This window comes from Carettochelys insculpta, chromosome 5 (genome assembly GCF_033958435.1).
Source record: "Carettochelys insculpta isolate YL-2023 chromosome 5, ASM3395843v1, whole genome shotgun sequence".
NCBI classification, from domain to species: domain Eukaryota; kingdom Metazoa; phylum Chordata; order Testudines; family Carettochelyidae; genus Carettochelys; species Carettochelys insculpta.
The window spans coordinates 90366153-90390985 of record NC_134141.1 but is presented as its reverse complement, the minus strand read 5'-3'; the positions used below and the strand labels follow the sequence as shown (position 1 = coordinate 90390985).

At 40.8% G+C, this 24833-nt stretch overlaps 2 protein-coding genes across 8 annotated transcripts in view; one reads left to right on the top strand and one right to left on the bottom strand.

Annotated features, from left to right (window-relative positions):
• The window catches only part of SGTB (small glutamine rich tetratricopeptide repeat co-chaperone beta), a 52131-nt gene extending 30921 nt beyond the window's left edge, over positions 1-21210 (bottom strand). The window contains exons 1-8 of one of the 3 annotated variants that reach the window (XM_074995510.1): positions 21080-21210; positions 18916-19036; positions 14574-14674; positions 13706-13775; positions 7398-7497; positions 4929-5033; positions 2192-2330; positions 2029-2091 (exon numbers count right to left, since the gene is read on the bottom strand). In XM_074995510.1, coding sequence (XP_074851611.1) covers positions 2029-2091; positions 2192-2330; positions 4929-5033; positions 7398-7497; positions 13706-13775; positions 14574-14674; positions 18916-19015 — 678 coding nt within the window. In that variant the 5' untranslated portion in view covers positions 19016-19036; positions 21080-21210. Of the gene's footprint in view, positions 1-2028; positions 2092-2191; positions 2331-4928; positions 5034-7397; positions 7498-13705; positions 13776-14573; positions 14675-18915; positions 19037-20857; positions 20972-21079 lie in introns of those variants that run through there. The other 2 variants (XM_074995508.1, XM_074995509.1) reach the window with 2 other exon arrangements.
• The window catches only part of NLN (neurolysin), a 61940-nt gene continuing 58095 nt past the window's right edge, over positions 20989-24833 (top strand). For 2 of the 5 annotated variants that reach the window (XM_074995498.1, XM_074995499.1), the window contains exon 1: positions 21167-21358. In XM_074995498.1, coding sequence (XP_074851599.1) covers positions 21318-21358 — 41 coding nt within the window. In that variant the 5' untranslated portion in view covers positions 21167-21317. Of the gene's footprint in view, positions 21006-21166; positions 21359-24833 lie in introns of those variants that run through there. The other 3 variants (XR_012645778.1, XM_074995496.1, XM_074995497.1) reach the window with 2 other exon arrangements.

The window sequence follows — 24833 nt, the reverse complement described above, 5'->3', positions numbered from 1 at the left end:
GGCAGAGCCCCCCAGGGAGTGAGGGCCTCTGACTCCAGACCCTGCTACACCTAGTGGGATGGGAGCAGGGTTTCACAATGTGCATAGGGTAGAGCTAGGGGGTGGAGCCTGCTCCCTGAGGCTGAGAGCATCCATGCAGCCAGCTTGAAAACAGCCCCTTGCCCAAGTTACAGCTGGGAAGGGGCACAATGCAGCTTGCACCAACCCTTCTGATGTGGTCGTGGGGACAGGAGCACTCAGATGGTGGGAAGCCTATGCTTGGCGGCCATGTGCACCCAGCAAATGGAAGGCTCCCTGCCCTGCCAATACTGAGATAGTGAAACTGGATTTGATTTATCCTGGGGCACCAAAGGCTGGTTGGAGAGACTTCCCCATTAGGAAGTGTTTCAGCCTCAGGTCCTGGTCTCTGCATGCCCTGGATCTTGTTTTGGCACAAGGGGCAAATTTTGGGGGGATATGCCCCTTGCCCAAACAGTGGACACACTGGCTGTAATCATCAGAGATGGGCATAGCCATCCTGCAGAAGCACACCTCTTTAAGCCCAGGGAGCCAGACACCCCAGGAACCCCAGGAGCTGTAAAGTTCTATTGAAGCAGAGGTTTTTCTTCACCTTATTTTTGTTTGTTTTGTTTTCCTTCTAGCAACACTAGATACCTCCCTACGAGAAACTACCCTAACTCTAATTCTAATTCTCCCGCTCTACTCTGCGCTGGTTAGGCCTCAGCTGGAGTATTGTGTCCGGTTCTGGGCACTGCAGTTCAGGGAGGATGTGGAGAAATTGGAGAGGGTCCAGAGGAGAGTGACGAGAATGATCAAAGGTCTTGAGAACATGACCTATGAAGAAAGGCTGAAAGAACTGGGCTTGCTTAGTTTGGAAAAGAGAAGATTGAGGGGGGACATGATAGCAGTTTTCAGGTATCTAAAAGGGTGTCATAAGGCAGAGGGAGGGAACTTTGTTCTTCCTTGCCTCGGAGGATAGAACGAGGCAATGGACTGAAATTGCAGCAGGGGAGGTTCAGGTTGGACATTAGGAAAAAGTTCCTAACTGTCAGGGTGATCAAACACTGGAACGAATTGCCAAGGGAGGTGGTAGAATCTCCATCACTGGAGATATTTAAGAAGAGGTTAGATAGGTGGCTTTCAGGGATGGTCTAGAAAGTGCTTGATCCTGCCATGAGGGCAGGGGGCTGAACTCAATGGCCTCTCGAGGTCCCTTCCAGTCCTACTCTTCTATGATTCTATGATTCTAATACAAATCATGTGAGGAGAGCGCTGATAGCACAACTCCGGCGCTCCGTCTCCGGTCTGGGACTGGAACTGAAGGCTCTGGATCCCACACTCAGCTCTTTAAATGAAGGAAACTGTGAGACAGGCTCTCCGTGTGTGCACAACCTGGATGGACATGGCTGCAAAAATCTCTGTGTGAAGGCACAGGGACATACCAATACCTAGAGTGGAGCACCCATGGGGACAGCTCTCCAGGAACAAATGAAAGATATTTGAGTAATTATCTTAATGGTTTAAAAAAGCAGCTTTGAATTATGTGTTTCTTAATATTAAGCTTCCATCTTTCTGTTCTTTGGATGAATACACAAGTTATGCTAAGCATTAAAACCATATTCCTTTCTTAAAGCAGGAGCAATGTTTAAAACATTTTACATTCTGTTTCTTAACTAAAAAAGACATCGAGCTGGACAACTGGGAAGAACTAGCAGATGACCGCAGCAGATGGAGGCAGGGGTTACACAAGGGCCTTCAGAAGGGCGAGATGAAGATTAGACAGCTAGCAGAGGAGAAATGAGCGCACAGAAAGCACAATAAGGACTTGCCAGACACTCACGACATCTGCAAGAGATGTAGCAAGGACTGTCACTCTCGTGTGGGTCTTCATAGTCACAATAGACGCTGCAAATGAAGTCCTCAATTGAAACTTTAAAGGGCGCGATCCATAGTCTGTGCAGACTGAAGGATGCCTACTACTACTACTACTCTTAACTAAAAGCAACAACATATACTTAATATACTCACCATACTAATGAATGCTGGGTTGTTTATCAAGCTTGCCATGTCAAAACTCAGTCCTGTCCCGGTCTGAAAATAAACAGTATCTGAAGATTACTATATCTAGTAAATTCCATTTTGAGTTATTAAAAAACCTAATGAAAAGAAAAAACTAATTAAGCTAACTTACAGGACTGGAGGGGTCTCTTAGTTTCTGTTCAGCTATTTTCATATTTGACTTGTAAGAGTCATTTTCTGGATCAAGAACCAGTGCTTTTTGGTAACTGGTAATTGCTTCTTGGTATTTATTCATAGATGTCAGGGCCAACCTAGTTTGAAATAAAGCTAGCATGAGCACCTCAAAGAAGCAGTGATACCAGCAGTTTCAGATCTGATTAGGAATAAGTGAGGGAATGTCACATCTAACTAAGATCTTGATCACACTGAATATATGCAAGTTTACTACAGAATTTAAGTACTAATGCATATTGGCTGGTGCTGAAATTTAATTTTGTCACACCATTTTCTGCAGCACAGGTGATCCCCAAGAATTCAGGCTTGCATGTTTCACATTCAAGTAAGCCTTATCAAGAACTCTTTGCCACCTAGGAAAATGCCAAATGCTTCTATCTCTTTCTAGGCCATGCCTTCCCAAGGTATCAGCTAGTGAAATATGCAAAGGTACTTCTTGGAGCTCTGTACGCACCTCTACTCAGCGTTGTTCTCTCAACTAAAGCTCTAAATCTGAATTCATGACAACAGTGATGCAATCATTTTTCCATTAACAGGCCCCAAACCCACCCGTTAATCTTCCAGGAGTTGAAAGTTAGACCTTGTATGGGAAAATCCCCAAAGGAAAAACAATTTACTTATCACAGTTCTTACTCCAGTTCTCTGAGGTGACTGTTCATATATTGGGATTCCTACATTATGGTATAAACTAAAAGACATTTGGGACAACAAAACCTCTTTGGAACCCAGGATGGGAAGGAGGAAGAGGAGCAAGCAGCCCCAATGTACATGTCTTACGCAATGCTTCTAAGCTCCCAAACTGGTGACCATGCTGCTCCCAAGAGTTATGTGTACAGGCAATCATCTTGACACAGCACGATTACTGTACCCATTTCGTATCATTGTCCAATACGGTCATCCTATGTTTATTACAATTTGTCCTTCTTGCATAATTTAGTTGGGTTTCATTGTTATGTACAATAGCACTCCTACTATAACAAGGGTTTCCTACTTTGTTCATAGCTACTATTCATGGAGCTGTACTGTAGTAAGATACTGAACAAGCATCAGATATACATCTGAATAGGTAGCTACAGGGCAGAAACTTCAGTGGTTATTCTGATATCTTGATTTTATTCTCAATAATCTGTTAATATCAGAATCCCATCAGTAAGAAACTGAAGTCATCTGGTTTTTTTTTCTACCTGCTTAGTTATGATTAAGCTACATATGAGGGTCATTAGAGAGACCATTCTTGAGAATGCCAAAAGGCATCTCCTTAGTTATTTACTGTTTTTAGATTTCCTACATACTATGCCGAACTGTGTTAAATTATGTTAATTTAAGTGACAGGGAATCCTCATTATCACCACAGTTGAAAAAGTCATTGTCCAGTGCACATCAGATCACAGACTTTGGCACAAACACATTTACAGAAGTTGGTACTATGCTTGCCATAATTCTCCTTCCAGATAAGGGACCGAGAGCCCTTTCAAACATGGGGATGTTCATAAAACTTCAGGCAGTAAAGATGCATGATCCTTTGTGATCCTTCCAGACAGCTCTCACTGTGAGTCTTCATAATTTTTCACTAAATTAATTAAAATTAATGTTTTGCAAGTGAAACTGAAAACACTAAGGACCAAAGTCAGCCTTTATAGGAATCTATACAGACCTTGTGGACTTCAGTGAGAGCCATGTATGTGCCCCGGGAGAAGAATTTGGCATTAGATATGTTTTCTTATTAAAAAAAATGTAAAGAGATTTGCCAGGTGAACTTCATTTTTATTGCTCACGGGATCCACTTTTCAATAGGCATATGTTTGCATGGAACATCAGACCCACTTTAGCATTTATAGCTCAATATAATCACAGTGTCTTGCCTACCACATACTACTATTACATCATCAGCCAGAGAGGCTTGTAACTCAAGCAGTAAAGGCCTATACTGCTGATGTTAAGGGTCCTAGCTTCTAACTCCCACACTAAATGTGCAGTGATGGATTGCCCTGTCCAGCTGTAATAACACAAAAGTCATAAGGCAACTGCATGTGTAGTCTGGGGAAATATCCCCAGCACAAAAGTCCCTTTGCAAAGGGAATGCTGAAAAAAGTCAGAAGGATGAATTCCCCTATGTGCGCAGATGAGAATTCATAATAATATGTACTTTACATTGCCATGTTATAGTCCAAAATATTACTAAATAAACAAAACACTTCCCCATCAATAGATCTGCTTGCAGGGTGTATGTAACTGAGAAGATAAATCTGTACTCCTGTTAGCTCTGCAGATCCAACACTTTTGAGAGAGGAAAGTGGGTTCTATTCTGTATTAATTAGTGCTAACAGAGTAGTAGTTGTTCCAGTTACAGAATTATTCCTGGTGATTATGTAGGAGTGAGAGACTAGACTGCATTTGTGGTGCTGATAAACTGGGAAAAAAAGAAAAGAGAAAAAAACAAAACAAAAAACAAAACAAACCCTATAGTGTAAACTGAGTTGAGAGGGCATCACTTGGAGCAATCATGTATATAGAACCTCATGCCAGCTTTAGTCACAGAAAACAACTGCACTTTTAGCACCAGATCTTCAGTCAACATGAACTGGAATTACCCCACTGATTTAAATAGAGCTACACTAATTTACACTTTCCAAAGATCTATCCCTTAATGCTTACATTAATCTGGATTATCTTACCCCATTCTCCCATATGCTTTGCTGTATTTTGGATCTATTGCTATTGCTCTCTCGCAGTCTTTTATTGCTTCATTGTAGTTGCTGAGCTTACTTTGAGCAGCAGCCCTAAAATAGGGGGAAAACACGCTTGTTTAAGAGAAGTCTAAGAATCCAGATTTAGGCCCCAATTCAACCACATTCCACTTACGAACACATTTGATCATATTGACTGCACAGTTCAACTATGAAAAATTTGCTCAGCTGGCTTTACTTCAGTGGACTGGTCAAGTGCTTCAAGTTAAACGTGTAAGTGCCTTACCAAGTATCAAGAATATAGACTCAGATTTTATGAAAGTGTAACAGAGTAATAGAAAACCAGAATATGGATATAAACAAAATACATCATTAAATCAGTTACAACAAAGCTGCCATAAGGTAGATTTGGTGATCTATAATGACAGTCTAGTAAAACAAGTATTTTGCACAGTTAATAGAAATAGAATAATAAATAATTTTTATATCCACTCCTCACAGCTCAAACTATCCCACCCCTACCTTTACTACTCTACTTATCAGTCTTATATCACACTGACAATCCTTCTGTCAAGGGCATCTATCCTTCAGGTACCTGGCTCCAGGAGAACTGAGAATTGTTAGAAGAGCTAGAAGCTCTACACTTACCAAGTATTGGATCTATATTGATTTTTTTTTTCAAAATCTCTGTAGAAAGACAGTTGTGTGTGTGATGTCACTCACGATAGTAGGTAAGTCTTGATAAAACAGCCCAATGATTTCTGATTCAAATACTAAAAGACTCTTATCCTAACCCATAAATCATAACTAAAAATATAAGAGTGACCAAATCAAAGAGTTCAGATCAGTATTCAAATTCAATCTTTCCCACAGTCTGAAAGTACTCAGAAAAAACACATTCCAGTTTTAAGTTTTTCCATAATAAAGATGCTACTTTACAGAAGAAGGAATATTTAATTCTGTAATGCATTTTATGTAGTTTTCCATGAACAACTGTATGTGTGGGTTTTTTTTTTTGTTTTTGTTTTTTATTTAAACCTTTCAGCTACTCTGAATTCTAAATTATATTATTTGTCTAGCTTGATGGCGTACATTACTTCTCTTCCTACTGGGTTGTGTTCATTGTCTTTAATCACATGGACTGCTTCATACCTGTGGAAACCCACTCAGGTCAAAGCAGTTGCACGAGTGTAATCAAAGATAGTATTTCACATTTTGATACAAACTCAATAAACTAAATAAGGAATCAGCTTGATTCTGCTCTCCCTTTTACTTAACATAAAGCAACCCCTCCCTCGTCTGCTTCAACTTATGTCTGCATCATCCCCAAAACTCCTAGTCCAAAATTCAATCCTAGTTTTAAATGACTTCAACTGACAGTGTACGTACTTATGCAAGGGCTGAATTTGGTTTGTTTACAGTATCAAGTCATTGCAGGTTGCACGTTTTGCATAATTCCTGACTATCAAAGTTTACATCTAGAGAGAATTTATGGCACTGCTGTCTTATCTGAGAAAAGAAATGGTTCAAACTCTGAACAGCCAGAAAGATGTAGTGCCATCTTCATAAATGTTTACGGTTTCTCTGCCTCTTTGTGCATGTTTCTATTGAAACCAGAAACCACATGTAACCTATCAGGCAACAGCAGAGATTATTTTTTTAAAAATTTACTGTATTGCGCCTGCATCGCATCTTTAAGGTAGGCACTCACGGCTGCCTTCCCCATCCCAATGTGCAGGGCATCCATCAATCCACCACCCACCCATCCCCTCCCTCCCTCCCTGTAAACTCAAGCTGGCACTGAGTATGAAGGCTCAGACTGACCTGGAGTGTCACCTGCTGGATTTGGAGCTGAAACTGCACTTTGTTCAGCGTTACGAACATTTCAGAGCTATGGACAACTTCCATTCCCACAGGAGCTGTACCTTTGAGGTTCTACTCTACTATATAATTCTCTTTAGTAATTGAGGAGTAACCTCTGTGTTAGAAGTGCATTATGTAGAACGGTTAGTTTTGCAATGACCCTGGCATAAAGATATTTAGCTCCTATATAATGTTTTACATCCTTAAATCATTCTACAAGCACATTTTCTCTGGAAAATTAATGCATATCAGGCTTGCCCCATTAGAATGCCACAGAAAGGCTGCCACTAGCTTAAATGTGCTTTAAATCAGGCTCTTACTAATTTCTTGTGTAGAAGTTTTTTCAGGTTGCCAAAATCAGTCAACGATACAGTCTGGAAACAAAGTTAAAATCTACACCACAAGTATAATGAAGACAGCCATCTGAGTATAGTTCAAATAATACATTTTAAAATTTGCATAACAAAACTGGCATAAATCGAATGTAGCTACCCGCTGAAAACGAGGGCTTTTCGCTTCACCTTGTTTTGATCTATTTCAGTTTTTTTCTTTTTAAAATTATCTCTGTGAAGGTTAAGGGATTTTTGTTTTTACCTGTTACAATAATACACTGCATTATTTGGATCCAGCTCTATAGCATGAGAATAACAATCCACTGCAGCAATGTAATTTTCTTCCTTCATGTGATTGTTACCTGAAATAAATTGTTTTAAAAGTTTATTTTTATAAAGCTGTAATTTTATATCTGAAAGATAAACACAAAGCACTACACTACAGTACCTCACAAAGCAACTGGGAATGTGTTGCCTTTTGTGATTAATTTTTCAGAAGAAGATTTTGTATTTCGGTTGAACATACAACATACTTTTTTCATGCAAGCTTGTTATCTATAAAGCAGCACAACACTTATTGTTTTCCACCCTTTCGATACTCTACATACCAGGCAGTTTCCCGCTGCTAAGCAAAGAACCAGTATGTTGTGAACTTGCCCAATGGGCTCGTCAACCACAACAGCTTAGCTGCAGTTTGGTCATGATGTATATCCCAGCAGGTCTCATAACTTAATGAGCTGTGTATGTAGGCTCTTTCTGATTTGCCTGCAACTACAACCCTAACCCGAGGACTCTAAAAATAAGGACAACAAAGATGGGCAAGTAAACAAACAATCCCATGCAGCTACTAACAGCTCTTTCATGAAGATGCTGAGAACACATATAGCACAGGTGCTATAAGATGACTCAGACACAGAAGTACTCATCACCAGTACAACAGATGTGTCACTAGTCAACTCTTAGAAGACTAAAGATGTTATGCTGCCAGGAAACAAAAAGCACCAAGCAACACCAGGACAGTAAAATGGAAAAAGGGCACTGCCTTCTCTTTCTCCCCAACTCTTGCACCAGGTATGTGCAGTACAGGCACAAGCCATGAGCCTAATCAGGCAGGGAAAAAGCTCAGATTCAACAGGAAGAGATTAACAAAACACTAAGTCCTGGCAAAAGGATGAAGGTAACAGAAGGAACAAGTGTATCCTGCAAGAGTACAGGGAGTACGGGCATCTGATACACTTCCAGAAGGCACCAAGTGCTGTCCATGCAGGACATATGGCTGAATGAAGAAGACAGCCTTCAATTTCAGCCACTGGCCGTGAAGGAATCAATATTCCAAACTAACAAAACCATACAGATTTTTAAATTGTTATAACTAATACTATATGCCATTAGTAACCACATGATGTGGAAGAAGGTAAATGATAGATATTTCACATATTAGCAAAGTCTCCTCCAACTGGAATGAATGCATGATCTTTACAGAGCCGGGTAAGTGTAAAACAGGGAGTAGAGTCTAGTAATGTAGCTAGTGGATCACAAATTAATTTCAACAATATTGTAGTTTGCAATGAATGACAGGCCTAGGGGAGAGGTCATTAATGGATCAGCTAGTCAGGTAAATTATCTCTTTAGCATTGGAACTAAGTCAACAGATGCTGTGAATGCATGGACTGGGCAGGTCCATCCAGTGTCTATTGCAGTAACCAAAGGATCCTGCCGAGGCGCAATTCTCAACACAGACATTGAGTGAAAACAGCTGAGTCTGCTTCTGTGTTTCACAGATTATAGAAACAGAGGAGATCACTATGATGAGCTTATCTGCCCTCCTACATAATATACAGCACATCCCCAAAATAACCTCTCAAGCAGAGTTTTTGAAAATCCTGATTTAAAAATTGTCTGCTACGGACAGTCCACCATGACACCCGGCAAATTGGTCCAGTGGTTAAATACTCTTACTTTTAAATTCACACCTTTTTTTTTTTTCCAGTCTACATTTGTCTAACTTCATCTTCCAGCCACTGCATCACATTATAGCTCTCTGCTAAAGAGAAAAGCTCATTATTAAATATGTGTACCTTATGTAGATATATATATATAAACTGTAACCAAGTCACTCATTAACCTACTCTCCCTAAACTAAATAGATAGATTCAAAGGGCTCAGTCATTGCAAAGCAAGTTTTCTAATCCTTGATTTTTTCTTGTGGCACTTCTCTGAACCTTCTAAAATGTATCAACATTCTTCTTGAATTGTGGGCACCAGAACTGGACAAAGTATCCCAGTGCCAAATACAGAGATAAAATAACCTCCCTACTCCTTCTTCAGATTGTCCTTTTTATGCATCCCACAATCACATTAGGTCTTTTGGCCACAATATCACACTGAGAACTCATGTTCACCTGATTATTCATCCCCTCCCCCAAACTCTTTCTCAGAATCACTGCGTGCCAGGATGGAGATCCCCATTTTGCAAGCATAATTTACATAATTTATACTTAGCTGTATTATAATGCATATGGTTTGCTTGAATCCAGTTCACCAACTAATCCAGATCACTCTGAATCAGTGACCACTGTTCCTCAACATTTATCATGCCCACAATTTTTGTGTCATTTGCAAACTATCTATTATTGTTATATTTTATTTCAGGTTATAAATAAAAATATTAAACAGCATAGAGCTAAAAAAATAATCAGTTCAGGACCCCACTGGAAATATGCCCACTCAATGATTCTTCTGTGATTAAAATTACCTTTAGAAATTTGTCAGACAGACAGTTTTTAATCCATTTAGTGCATGCTATGTTAATTTTCTTTCTATTTTTCTTTTAATCAAAATGTCAGGGTGCTACCCTGTATTTGAGAAGTACGTGTACTCCAGAATGTGTTCAAACCAACTGCAACCATATCATGTGTACCCAGCCACCACGAATGAATTAATTAACTAGAACACTACATACTTAAATGTTAATTTGGAGACATGCTTTCAGAAGCCAGGTCAAAAGTCTAGCCGTCAGTTTCTGCTCATCACAAGGGAATAAGGGAAACAGTGTAAACAAATGAGACTGAAAACCTTAATAGTTGGAAGATGTTGAGTCTGAGCTCCTCTGATATTAGACATTTATTAAAATTCATGAAAAGTGATGACCCAGGAGGGGTCATTATGACCTACGTGTTTTGTAGAAGTTAGTTATAAAAGACAAGCTAATATAGCATTCTTCAGAACACACCTCAGAAGCCATCTTCAGAGATATTTTTCCCCCCAATATCTTTTCTCCCCAGTGCAAACCTGCTGCTTTAATTTGGCCCCATGTCAAACATCAATACCATTTCAGATGTTCGGTAAATGTGTGATCTTTTAAACTTATTGCTTATGTCCATGCATGCTTAAATCTGCTAAACTGGAATGTTAGAAAAGAGTACACTTACTTGATTGGAGGAGACAGAATTGCCGTGTTCCAACTGATTTATTCCTAACAATTAAGTTACCATTGTTAGTGGGCTTGAAAACCTCAGGTAATAATGAGGTAACCAATCAAATGCCTTAGTGAAGTCTATTACAGCAACACTGAGGTCAAGTCTACTTGGGGGGAGGGGGAAATCAATGTAAGAGACAACTCCAGCTTTGCGAACTGCAGATTTTCTGTGCCATCCCCACAGCAGGAGGTCAAATGGATAAAATCCCCCCATCAACTTTCCTTACTATTTGCTACTGCAATAAGTATAAACAACTTGACTCTTTGGTAAGGCTAAACAAGCCTTAAGGCTTTGAAATCTCTGCTACTACTCTGAAAAAATACTGCTTATTATAGTATCAAGGGGAAAAAAAAGAATTTGACTTTAGGGAGCTATAAATCCCTAAAGTTAAACAATTTATTATTCCTTTTTTCTACATATGTAGCATATGTATAAAATAATACTTTTTTAAAAAATAGTAATGTAAAGAGTCATCTCTTCAGTTTTCTCCTGATTAGTTAATGGGCTGACTCCTACTTAAAGGCCTCATAACAGAGATGGGTATTAAGGAGAGGGTTGGTGTCTTATGAATGAGTTCAGGGAAGATGTTCCATTGAACTGGATTAAATGCTGCTACATCACATTTTCCTAGCAGGTGCCAAATACCACTAAAACCCAACTACTAGACTGGATTTTGAGGGCATTCTGCATTGTCCATAAGGCGCTCAACACCACAGAGAAGCAGGAAGTTAATGAAGTGAAAAGCCATTCCATAGCAACTATATCAACATTCTCCAATTAATTTTCACTTCTGACCTAAACAGGTTTGAACTTATAGCTCCAGAAATGAAAGGTGAATGACCTCCTTCATTGCCTAGCTAAGCTTTTGTTAAGTGTACTTCATAAAGCCAAAGTGGAATATATCATTTGCAACAGCAGCAGCTGATCATTTAAAATGAGAGGGACGTTGTCCTCATTGTGAAATCCAGCCAATTTTTTTTTTTCAGTTTAACTTCATTAAAACTTTTCCTAGGGGGCTTCTTTCACCTTTCAAATGTAAACATAGTAATCTGTGTTTTATGGATAATATCTGCAAATCTGCGTTCATAACCAAAATATAGTATTAATAAGCATTAATCTATTCAATAACTCTGCATATCTATAACCAGTGCTACGCTACACTTACTTTCATTAACGTGAAAACCTACTTACCATGTGCACTCCACATATTTTAAATTAGGCCAATGCAAAAGAATCTGGAAATGTATTTTTAAATTAGAAATTTAACAAATCATTTTACTGTCATTTTACATGATGCAAAACTGTTTTTATATAATGGGTCAAATCAAAGGTTAAAAAGAAGTCAGTGTGAGCTTTCCATTGATTTCAGTGGGACCTTGACTTGAACGTTAAAATCTAGTCTAGACAAATGAGGCACTGTGTGTCACCAAAGTACAGACACCTTGACTCAATTTCTAACTCCATCCTGGAAGGGGAAACCAATACATGAATTCACCCCATCAGCTCTAAATCTGGGTTAACGGGAAGACAAAAAAAAACCCTGACAAGGAGAAAGTTATATTTTTATGCTGTTTGATTTCTTAAGGCAAAAATTCCTAGTGTAAGCAAGTGAAACCCATGCTACCTGGCATGGATCAGCCCTAAAGGTCATACAGAGCTGCTTGTTTCAGAAAATTATGCTGCCTTTTTAAATCTAAGACTAATTCACTTGTGAATGTATGTTTCCTGTTTTAACTTTGTAAACAACATATGGAATAGCTCATTTTGAAATAATGCTGCTTCACACAAAATGCATTTCTAAATAGCATTTAGGTATTTTGAAATACAGCATCTGCACACATAGAGTTTGTTTTGAAATAGAGCCATTGGAAGCACTATAGCTTACTTCGAAACAGGCTCTATTCCCTGTCTGAACAGCACTTATTTTCAAAATAGGTTTACCAATTTTGAAATGAACCAATCACTATTTCAAAATTATATGGAAATAGCAGTTGCGCTGTGTAGATGTTAGGATAGTTATTTTGAAATAACTTTGCTGTGTAGACGTTCTTTCTTAATAAATCTTTTGTTAGTTGTTTTTTTTTTTATAGGACTGGCTACAGGTACTGTCTTTGGTTCTGATCTGAGAATACATGACCTGGGGTAACTGACTGGTACGTCTGGATTGCGAATAACCTGAACATCATTGTGCTTTTTGGTGTAAAGTAACCATCTATCACATAGTCCAGATTGTCTAGACTGGAATGCCCAAGGAGACTGTCTGTGATTCCATGGTAAAACAATTAGAGTGCTTCAGAGTCCAAACTTGTTACTGGGTTGATGAAATCTAATTATACACGACACAACCAGTTTGGGGCTTCTGCTCTGGTTTTTGATAAGTCTGTCCTGTGTTTGACACTCATAGTCATGGGACACTCCAGACAGCATAACATTTGATACAAGTTGCAAGATTCTCATTCACGAGTCAACTGGATTTACAGAGCATAATCCAGAGCTGTTAAAAGTTTAAACTTGATACTGACAGTTATTAAAAGTTAAAGAATAGACACAGTAAGTGGACCAAGGTCATTTTATGGTACTGTGACAAAAGACTTTGAAACATTATGTAAGGAGCAGCGGATATCACATAAACACAAAATCCCAGTTCAGGAGCTGAAAGCTTTGCTCATAAGTTCGGACAAGGCAACCAAGCACCCTCATGCCCCAGATGATTGCTGCAGAGGAACTGGCTTGACTGCTTATACCAGGCAGCTCAGAAAGAATGTGAGCCCCAGAGACTGATTGTGGAATTCCAGATCAAGGAGATCAAAGACACAGAAGAGGCAGAGGACATAGCCCACCACAGATGCATGGAGCATATAGCAGCAGTCAAAGCCCACACTGAAACTGAGCAAACAGACCACAAAAGTGCATGGAACAACTGAAAGCTGAATGAGCTCACACACAGCCTCTCAAAGTACTGGAGCAATAAAATGAGTTTCCTCAATCAGTCCAGGGCTTCTGCTCTGGTTTTTGACAGTCTCACCCAAGGTTGGCACTCACGGTCATGAGCTACCGCTGACAGTGTGACACATCCGTATCAACTACACACCTTCATCCTTCAGCTGGTCAGCCTTTTCAATATCTTCTGGCAACGAATCGGAGAGAGGCAACATGTCATTCTACATTAAAAAAAAACAAAACAAAACAAAACAAAACAAAACAAAAAAAAGGCCAGAAGTATAGTCTGATTCAGGTGTAGGCCCTGGCTACATTACTGGTTGCTTTCACAACTTTCATCTTAAAAGTTGTCGTGTAAACACAGATACTGTTTAGTAATTGCACAATTGTCTTAAGTCAGAAAGTGATCATATCATTTATGTAATACACACTAGACTAAGACAGTTCTGTTCCCACTTAAAACCTTGCAACATTTTATTGCTCTTGCTGCAGTAAAGTGGGGTAGGATTTTTTTTTTTTTTAGTATGAACTCTGATATCCCCATTTTGTTTCTCTTGACTTTTCTTTCTGCTTTCCTGTTGTCAACAGTATTCTTCCTATGTTGGACACCTCTGAATTTTAAAATTATAGCTTTTGGTTTTATATAAATGGATGATACAGAATGGATACGGAAGACATTACATTTGCTCTATAGGAAGGGAGAGATAGTGATGCTGGGGGCAGCCAACTACACCTGGAATTGCAAAATGCTTAAGTGTCACTAGGGCAAGTATCTTTCATGTTAGAAAGAGGCTCATTCTTTTTAGTAACATAGTTCACATGTGTTATTACTGCCTTGACTAAATTTACGTCCTTTCAGGGTACAAAACATATCCTGTTCTCCTACCGATTAAAGGAATTCCACATGAATGTCATTTTTATCAAGTTTCCACAGTTTTGATGTATAAAACACTTGAAGATTCAACATCATAGTCACAATCTTAACTGATTAATGATAAAAGGCTAAAATCAATTCTTACCTTAAAAGAATTTGAGAACATTTCTGTCAAGTGCTGTGGCACTGCAAGATGTGTATCTTCTAGGCTTATCTTAAAAACTGTCTCCAAACACTGAATTGCAACTTCAAAGAAATGAAATCATGATTTAAAAAATTACCATTTACTCAACAGAAATGTGTAAATAAAACCTAATAACAAAACTGCAAAATAAATTAGGCAAATGGGATATTTTGTGATATATTAGTTGGCTAGTTAAGTATAAAACCAAAAAGCTGTTCTTTAGAGAAGATCCCTTAATGGAAAGAAAAAAAAAGAATTAATCTCTGTTAGCCAACTTTGCAAGGCAATATAGCAGAAGATCTTCAGTGTTTATATATACAGCTCAGATACTAAACTCAGTTCCTGATGTAGGCACACTTTTAATACTTCTTTTTGTATTTCAATTTTGATCGACAATGACTAAAAACAGTATATTATACACACACACATATAAATATAAAATTCAGACAAGCAGCACATTTAAAAACTGCTTTTTATGTGCGTCTTCTACATGCAATTGGCATGAAAGCACCACATTTATGAAGTTATGTATAACAAAAAAGATAGGCCAATCTAGGATGAAGTACCTAAGTAATAATTTGTGTTTTTAAAAGTGTACATTATACTTTGCAAACCAAAGATTTTTAATAAAATTTCTTTCATTAATCATAGGTTCTCACCCTGCAAAGGCATCTACCTGCAAAAGCCCTGGCATTCACTAAAAAACCCACTGATGTCCAAACCTAAGAAGCCAAATGAGCAGAACCCTTCCCAGGATCAAAGGGCCCTAATCCCCCGAACATTTAAGCAAGTTCATAACTCATGTAAGCAGTTCCAATGAAGTGTATAAGACTGCACATGAGTGACATGGGTAAATTTTGTCTGAATGGTCATGGACTGTAATCTTCATCTTCCACAGATTCTTTCTTAACTGCACAGCAGATCCAGACCCTGAAAACAATGGTGTGTGTGGATGTGTGTTGCCTAGCCAGTCCACCCTCTGATTTCTATTTATGCGGGAGAGTGAATTTCGCAAATGAAACATTTAAATGGTCAGTCCTTTTATGCTGGGGTGAATGTCACCTATAGTCAGTGTTCCCTCTAATTTTTCCCACCTCTAAGCAGAGTTACTTTTGTTATGTGCACCCATATTAAAATTGGGGGGAGGGGGAGCTCAGTGATTTGAGCATTGGCCTGCAAAACCCAGGTTTGTGAGCTCAATCCTTGAGGATGCCATTAAGGGATTGGGGCAAACAGATGTCAGGGATGGTGCTGGGTCCTGCTGAAAAGGCAGGGGACTGGACTAGATGACCTCCCAAGGTCCCTTCCAGTTCTAGGAGACATATACCTCCAATAACTTTTTAGGGAGGGAGGGAGGGATAGCTCAGTGGTTTGAGCATTGGCCTGCTAAACCCAGGGGTGTGCGCTTAATCCTCGAGGAGGCCATTTAGGGATTGGGGCAAATAGATGTCAGGGATGGTGCTTGTTCCTGCCAAGAGGGCAGGGGACTGGACTAGACGACCTCCTGAGTTCCCTTCCAGTTCTAGGAGATGTGTATCTCCAATTAATTTTTTTTAAAATATGAAGGTGTACATAAAATTCATGTGGTGGCAGGGTAGAATCAAGGGATTCTGAGTGCAGGAGGAGGCTCAGACTTGGGGCACAAAGCTGTGGTGCAGGAATATGAGGACTCCACCTAGTGGTGTTGGCTCTGGAGTAGGCTGGGTTTGAGGTGCTCAGGGCAGAATCAGAGGATTGGGGTACAGGCTTATCAGGGCTCTGGCTAGGGTGCAGACTCTGTGGTGAGGCTAGTGCAGAGGATGGCATACACAAGTGCAAGGAGGACTTTTGGGGCCAGACGACAAATGTGTTTAGGCCACGGGAAAGATGCCAAGTTCAGGCCATTCCCTCCCCTGGCCATAGCAGGCTGGCCGCCAAGCTATGTTGGGGATGGGGCAGCCCTCTTTCCTGCCCTGGGTGGATGCCTTGAGCAATTGCATGGCGCTAATCAAGCAGCTGTGCATTGTGCAGGTTAGAGAACTTAATTTATAGTTTGATAAACTTGTATGCTTCAGCCAATCAGAGTATATTTTATCCGTAAATGATGACTTTGAATAGTATGCTATACTTATATTTTGATGAAGTTTTCAACTGGTTGATTTTTTGTGGAGTTTGTTTGATATTTGATAATTAATTCTGCAGTGCTTTACAACCCTGAAGCACATTGTAAGCAACACAAAATACCCACGTACTTCATCGACCAAATTCTTCCCTCATAGCATTAATGGGAGCTGTTTTCAGATATTCATGGTCAAGATTTGGCCAGCCATCTTTTTCACAAAGAATAAAGTTAACTTCTATAGTTAAAAAAAGATTATCTATGCAGATTGGTTGGAACAGATGCTGTATATTGTATAATGCAGCATATGGTATCATATTTTTGGCAACATGAAACTCTAAAATTAGGACAATTTCTCTGTTGAAACATATTCAACTATGGAAATGTTGCATTTTATCTCTGAGCATTTACATGCCATTAAAATATTATAACTCACTTTTATTTAGAAAATAAATCTCTGTTAAAATTATATTTCATTTGCCTTAGAGCCACTGTAGTCAACATCTGTGTCAAACTGGTGACTGGTTAACCCTTCTTAGTTCCAATCAACATTTAACAGTATTTTATTAAAAACATGAATAAAAATGCTTCCTACTTCATAATTTTATTTCTAAAAGCGTTGCATTTTTATCAACTGGAAAAAATTTCTTAACAGATATTGGGATATTATAAATAAACATAGCTGTTCATCACATAGCAAATGCAGTGGCCTTTTTAGCTTTTGTTGTAAAACTGAATCTTTAAAATATGTTTTGAAAACAAGTTATTCTCTTTCCTGCCCACACGAGTGAACGACCATGTCACATACATATAGCCTAACAGAAACCATATTTGAAACCACATTTACACAAAAAGGGAATCTGTGATTTAACAATGTATTTAAATGTGGCTCAAGAAGAATGTCCACTAAACCACTGGCAGGGAAGTAATAAACCATGTTCAAAACTTGGGTAAAAACATGTCTGCATAGGGGCACTCAGAAAAATTATGGTGAATCAACTAAAGGTGTAATGTGAATGCATATAAATTAAACCATATTAAAATTCCAATTGGAAGTTTGTGCTCAGAAGTAAAGTGGTCTTAGTTTGCTTTAACTTAATCTTTCTTTGCCAATACAAAAATATTCCTGTAAAGAATTTTTAGTGCTATGTGATATTTGAAATAACTAATAATAACAGCACTCTTCAGCATCACAGCTCTTACAGTAAAATACAGTCACAAAGTAGTAGCCATGTTAGTCTAGCTTCAAAAAACAAAAAAGCAGTCCTGTATCACTTTAAAGACTAACAATATAATTTATTTATAGTTATATATTAATATACTCTGTTCATCACGTAATAAATTATATTGCTAGTCTTTAAAGTGATATAGAACTGCATTTTTGTTTTACAATAAAGCATATTTGTCAGTAAATATAATTAGTGCACTCTCTGTGCTTTTCACCCTCAGGGACACTAATATGCCCGCAAGTAGCAAATGATACCCCTATCAATATTAACAAGAGCTCTTCATGTGCAGCATCAAAGTAGAATATGGCTTTTCATGATTTAATCCCCACCTTGTTTGCCAATACAGAGGCAGTTGACAGTTTTGTTCTTCAGTATATTATTCATAGATTATCACACATACAAAAGTTGGGGGAAACTAGGCATGAAAACTGATAAAGACAAGAGCTAGTAAAAAGGTCAGGGAAACATGTTCACTTCATCTTCCTCAGTGGTTGGGACTATGGCATTACCTAATTGAAGTCCTTAGCATAACTGAAAGTGCCAGTTGCTTAGAAATAAGACAAAGCAAAGCCAATAACTTTAGGTCCTCTTCAAAGGTACACAGTTATTACAATTAAGATTCTTGTGGAAATTTAATATCTCAATCTATTTCAGGCATAAAATTGTCCTTTAATTACAAAAATTTTTTAAATTTTCACAAAATTGTTCATGTTTTGTGAAACTTCAAAGTTCTCCCATTCCTAGTCCAAAATTGGTATCTTTCTTTGGTAACAGATAAGCCGATAGAGAGCATATTGGAATCTACAGGATAAAGATATACACCGTTCAAATACCTTCCTAACATACAAGAAACAAAATACAACAATTTTATCCTAAAATAACTAATAAATATAATTCTTGGTTTTTAGGTCATGATGTACATATATCAACCAGCTTAGCAAACAGATATGTGGCCTTCCTTGCCTTTGGCACGTACCTTCCAAGCTTTCTTGTTCATCTGAAGTGAAAGTATCCAGCTGACTCTGTTCTCTCAGGAAATGGATGACAGCATATACTAAGCGTTTGACTGATGACATTTTAGAAGCTTCAGTCTTCACCTATGTTATAAAAATAAAATATTCCAAGCATTGTAGAGACATTTTAAAATTGACAAGAATGGTACTTTAGGTCCAATTCCTGAATACTTTGCACACCCCTTAGTCCATTAACTTCACAAAGAATTTTGGGTGCCTAAGATATGCAGCTATAGATCTTCATCAAAAAGCAAATCAAGAATGTTATCATTGGACATTTCTTTATTTTGATAAGCTTCATAAATTACAAGGCCAGAAAGGACCATTGTTAACAGCCAGTTGGACCACCTGCATAAAACAGATCATAGGAATTAATTGAATTCATTCCTGAAGGAGTTCATAAAAGATCATTACGGAGAATTTAGTAAAATGACCTTGCTCAGAAATGCAGTTTTGATTTAATTTCTAAAGCACATGCAGCTGAATGCAGAAATGCTCCTTCAAATCAAAAGTAATTTAAAAGTACAGTAAAAACTGTTTTATCTGGCACTTCACCAACCAGAAAACTCTATAAAATGGCATTTCTGATCCTTTTGGACAGTTCAGTTTACAGTCGGGTTGGTGCAGAGCTGGTAGGCTCTTCTACCTGGCTCTGCCTGGCTTCCTAGAAGAGGTAACATTTCTATTGCTTCTAGGTGGAGGAACAGCCATGGCGGCTCTGTGTACTACCCTTGCCCAGTTCCAAATGTGGGCTTTGCAGATCGGTTTGGCTGGGAACCACAGCCAATGGGAGCTGCAGGGGCACTGCCCATGAACAGAGGCACTGCCTAGAGCCACCAAGCAGTGCCTCCACCTAGGAGCTGCAAGGACATGTGGCCACTTGCAGAGAGCCACCTGAGGTAAGTGCTGCACAAATCCAGCACCCCAAAAGGCCCTCTGCTAGTACAGAGGCTCTTCCTGCACCTCAAACACCTCACCCAGATCCCACACACTCAGCACCCCATAATTATTTCAGTTAACTGGAATACTTGGCTAACTGGCACTCCCCATTCTTCCAACATGATGGATAACAAAGTTTTTACTGTACATGGATAGATGTCTCACTATGGGCATAATTAAACACTTCAATTTTCTGACACTGCTACAAAATGGCTATTTTCTCATTAAAATGAAAACTAAAACACTGTGACCTCAGTGCAAACTTGTGATTAGTATCATGCTGCTGACTTGGCCTGATTTGCATTCAGCAGCTACTAGGAGTTATATAACTCCCCTTTGAGAGGAACATTAATTCCAACTTTCTCTGAGTTTTTCCCCCCATTACTAAACACAATTTATTTTTTAAACAAAGCAGTGTTTAACTATGCTCTAGAAAAAGCAGATCTTACATTTAACACATAGATGAAAAGTCTACACCCGTGAAAGGCCTCTTTGTATAAAGAATACTGATTATACTATAAATGTGGTTCAACCATCTTCAGCAGCCACTAAAGGCCAGTAGCAGAAGTCGGTGACGGGTAGGTAGTAATCTTACCGGATATTTGGACCCAAAGGGATCGTTCAAAGAAAAGGTATGCAGTACACCCTGTTTCACTGCATGAGGGATAGCAAAGATCACAATGATATACAGTATCCAGATATCTGTAGGTAGCCAAATAACTGAAGATATTTATACACACTTGCTAAATATCACGCCCTGTTCATTCATTAGCTTCTCTATGATTCAGTGGGTGCACTGACACTCTTGTACTGCGCCAGATTGGACAAGCTCTAGCCCAAGGCACGGCAACAAGCTCAGCACAGCAGTCAGGCACCAGCCAAGGCGGTCCGTGTCCAGCCCCAGGGCTCCTCAGCAGCCCGCTCAAGCGGCGAGCTACCCAATCTGGCTGAAATAGCCTTTCTCACCCGTTTGCTCTGCCAGCCCCAGCTCAGGGCCCGGCCAGGGTGTGGTATCCGCCCCCGAAGCACACGGGCAGCTCCCCCCCCGCGGGACGAGAGAGGAGGAAGGCACAAATGATGCGCCGCTGCATCCTCCCGTCGTCCAGAGGCAAGGGTGAGAGCCCCGTTCCCCCAGGCCGCTGCACTATCCCTGCTGCGGCACAGGAGCCGCGGCGGCAGCACCCTTACCGTACAAGGGGCAAGGAGCCCGGCCGGAGCAGGGCTGGGGGCGGCTAGATTCCCCTGTGCGACTGCTCCCTCCCCGCGGCGCGGCGCGGCGCTGGTAGAGGAGCTCGGTGCTCGCCACGCCAGGGCGGAGGGGGCGGCGGGAGGCGCGGCCAGCGGAAGTGAATGCGCAGCTCAGCGGGGCCGCCACTTGCCCGCGGGCACATGGCAGCGGAGCGCGCGCCTGGGCCCAGCCGCCGCTATGTTCTCCCTGTGCAGGGTTGCGGGACGAGCCGTTAGCAGGTACCCTCGCGGGGGGTGTCGGGCGGGACTGGGGCGGCTGTAGCAGGGGTGAGGTGGTGTCTGAGGGGGCCTCTGGAGATGTCAGACTGGACAAGGGAGGCTGCGCTGCGCTGTGGCGGGCGCGGGGGCGGTGTCTGCGGGGCCGGTGGGGGGTTGGGCTCGATAAGCGCGGTGCGGTCGGGCGGCAAGGGCGGTGTCTGAGGGGCCGTGGGGCGGGGTGGGCTGGTGGCCAGCCCCCCCACCTACGACCCTTTCTCGCTGATCCCGTTCCCTCTCCCTCTATGCGGGACATCCCTTTCGTGCTCTTCCCCGCCCGCGCCCCCGCTCCAGACCCCTCCCCGAGGAGGCGGGGGAGTCTCTCGCCTGTCCCACAGTTTAGCTAGGTTGAGGGTGGCCGGCTCCCAGTCAGCTCAGGAGTGGGAACGTCTGGTTCTCTCCGACGGTTAGATTTGCCTGGGATCATTTTCCCCAGGGCAGGGTCAGAGGTCCCAAGTGAGAGAGCAGGAACATAACCCATGCGGGATTGCTTCCTGCACTCTGTCGGACTGTCTGCCACCTGCAGGGTACTGGGCTCCCATGTAGTCATTGTCAGCCGCTGCTGAGCATGGTATGTGCTGCCATACTCAGCCCTGGTTTTTGTCGTTGAGCCATACATACAGTAATGCCGAGGTGTGTGATCAAAATGAAAAATGGCCATATGGGTAGCACTGGCACACCATTCTCATGCTATGTCTGCAATAGGAGCGAGTAGTATGCTTCCCACGTTGCATACCTATGCTAGCTTTCATCAGGAGAGCATGAGTGTAAATAATGTAGCTGTAGTTGCAGCCTGGCTTGGCCATACTGATTGTATATCCAGTATTTTCAGGAGAGTTTGACTAAGCAATGATGCTGGTACCCATGCGTGCACAGCTACATTACTATTTATAGTTTCACTAGCTCCATGAGCTCTAGCATGGTTATGTGTGTGAGAGCTGGGAATAATAGCCCTAACTTGCAGTATAGACAAAGCTTCAATTAGTAGAAAATGTGTGAATAATGGCTGTGACATTCTTCTCAGAACACCAGAATTCTCACTGTACTAGTCCTCCGCCTCAGCAAAAGTCAGCTTTCTGGAGATAGGTGATGTGTAAATTATAGTTTGTCAAAGATGCCACAGTACAATCCATCTCACTGGACACTCAGAAAAATCTCCATCCCTAGAAGTTTGTAAGTCTCGGCCAGACAAAGTCCTGACTGGGATGATTTTGTTGGGGTTGATCCTGCTTGAGACTGGGGGCTGGACTCAATGACCTCCTGAGGTCCCTTCCAGCCTTGAGATTCTGTGGTTGCTCTCTCCAAAGACACAGAACACACCAGACTGATAGCCTTTTGCTGAATATCCACACTTGACTTCAGTGTAACAGCATTGAAATTATTTGCAATAAAATAAGAATAAGTTTATTAACAAAGAACGGAGATCTAAGACAGAGATGCACATTGTGGGAGGTAACATTTCATAAGGGGAACACAGCGCATTTGGCTTCTGGGTCTCAGGCTTATCCATCTAATAAAAAAAGGTTGAAGTATGTTACTGTTTCAGTGTTTGTGTGTTGAAGGGGAGGTCGGTATCTTGCAAGCTTAGTCTCTTTTCTGGGCAGGTATGAGGAACTTCATTTTATTTCTTTTTGTCTCTTCCCTATGTACTGTCTATTTTTTTAAGAGTAGCCAACAGATTTCTTTTTTGATGCTATTTTGTATTAATTTTGTCTGGTTGTTTTGTGGTGGCTTCACTGGGTTAAACTGTAGGGTTTATGTCCAGGGTTCATTTAAACATGCTGCTCGTTCAAAATTGGCTAGTACATGGGTGTCCAACCTTTTGGCTTGCCTGGGCCGCATTGGGTGAAAAGGAATTGTCTTGGGCCGCATGTAAAATATATAATATAGTTAATGTATATCAATCACATAATAATATTAAAAGTTTACGATCTTGTGGGGGCGCATTACTAGCTGTCCAGGGCCGCATGGGGTTGGACACGCCTGAGCTAGTAGGTTCTGCACAGTTACCCTGGAATACGAGATTCAGATGGCTGGTAAATCTTTTTTATCTTCTCTTCACCTCTGGTTAAATTTTATATTGTTTGTTTTTGCTTTATGCTTTTTAAATGGCTTGTAAGGAAGCTTTTCTGATAAGAAATATAATTGTAATTGTAATTTCACAAGAGTTTTAAACCCCTGAGAAATTAAGATAAGCCAAAATCTTTGATTCTACATATAGTTTTAGATTAATTCTTCTGTTGTTTTGTCTCTTTCATTAACTGTTAGCTTTCTAGAAAGATAATACAATAAACCCTCAAAATGCGTGACTTCGAAGTGCACTTAACTTGCATTAAGGTCAGTTAAGCGCAACCCAATCCCGCTTAACCCTCCACCAGCCCCATGTGGCCCTGGTTCAACCCCCACCCAGCCCCGTTCACCATCTGTGCCCGGCTCCAGCTTATTCCCCATCCCTTTGCCCAGCTCTGGCTGTAGCTCACCACCCCTCACATGTGGCTCCGGCTCAGCTCCCCTGCCCCCGTTCAAAGCTCCCCCCACAACCCCATGTGCCACCCTCGTTCAAAGTCCCTTCGGTCACAGTTCAAACACCCTCTACATGTGGCTCCGGCTCAACCCCCCAGCCCCACTTCAAATGCCCATTGGCCCTGTTCAACTCTCCTGCCCCCACAGCCCAGCTCACCACCTGAGCACAGCTCCAGCTCACCACCCTCCTGCATGGCTCTAGCTCAACCCCCTCCACCCTGGTACAACCCCCCCCTCCATGTGGCTCTGGCTCAACTCCACCCCACTGCAGACCTAACCCACCCCCTCCCATGATCCCAATCCACCGCCAGGCTTATCCCTCACGAACTGCGCCCCCACCTTAGGACTTACCTTTCAAAAGGAGCTCCAGGAACTCCTGCTGCTCCCTGGTTGCAGACCATGCGTTCCACCAGGGAATAAAGCCCCCCCAGCTTATGCAAAAGTCAAGTTGCACAAAGGTGCATGGGAACACAACCCTCGCATAAATAGAGGTACTACTTATATGTATTTAGGTTGTCTTTGTGTCACCTCTTTATTTTATGAATTATTGTCCAATTCTATTATCCTTAAATCTAAACACACAAAAATCCAATTTAAATTATGTAATTTATTTTTTTATCTGGTCATTTCAACAACTCTAATAAATTGGTTTTAAGTGAAAGGAACCACAAAGAGTGTCAAGGTGCAATCACTAATAACAGCTAAAGATGACCTCCTTCAGCTCAGATGACAAAAAACCATGCATTTATGGAGCTCAGGGCTCAGTGTTTTAGTCTCAGCATTGTGTGTATATGAAATATATATGTGACCTACAGCCTATTGATTCTTTCTTTATGCCATATGATTTATTTTATAATTTGGGTACTAGAGTTTGAAAATTTATATTTACAGTTTTATGTAGCCACCTGGGATGACA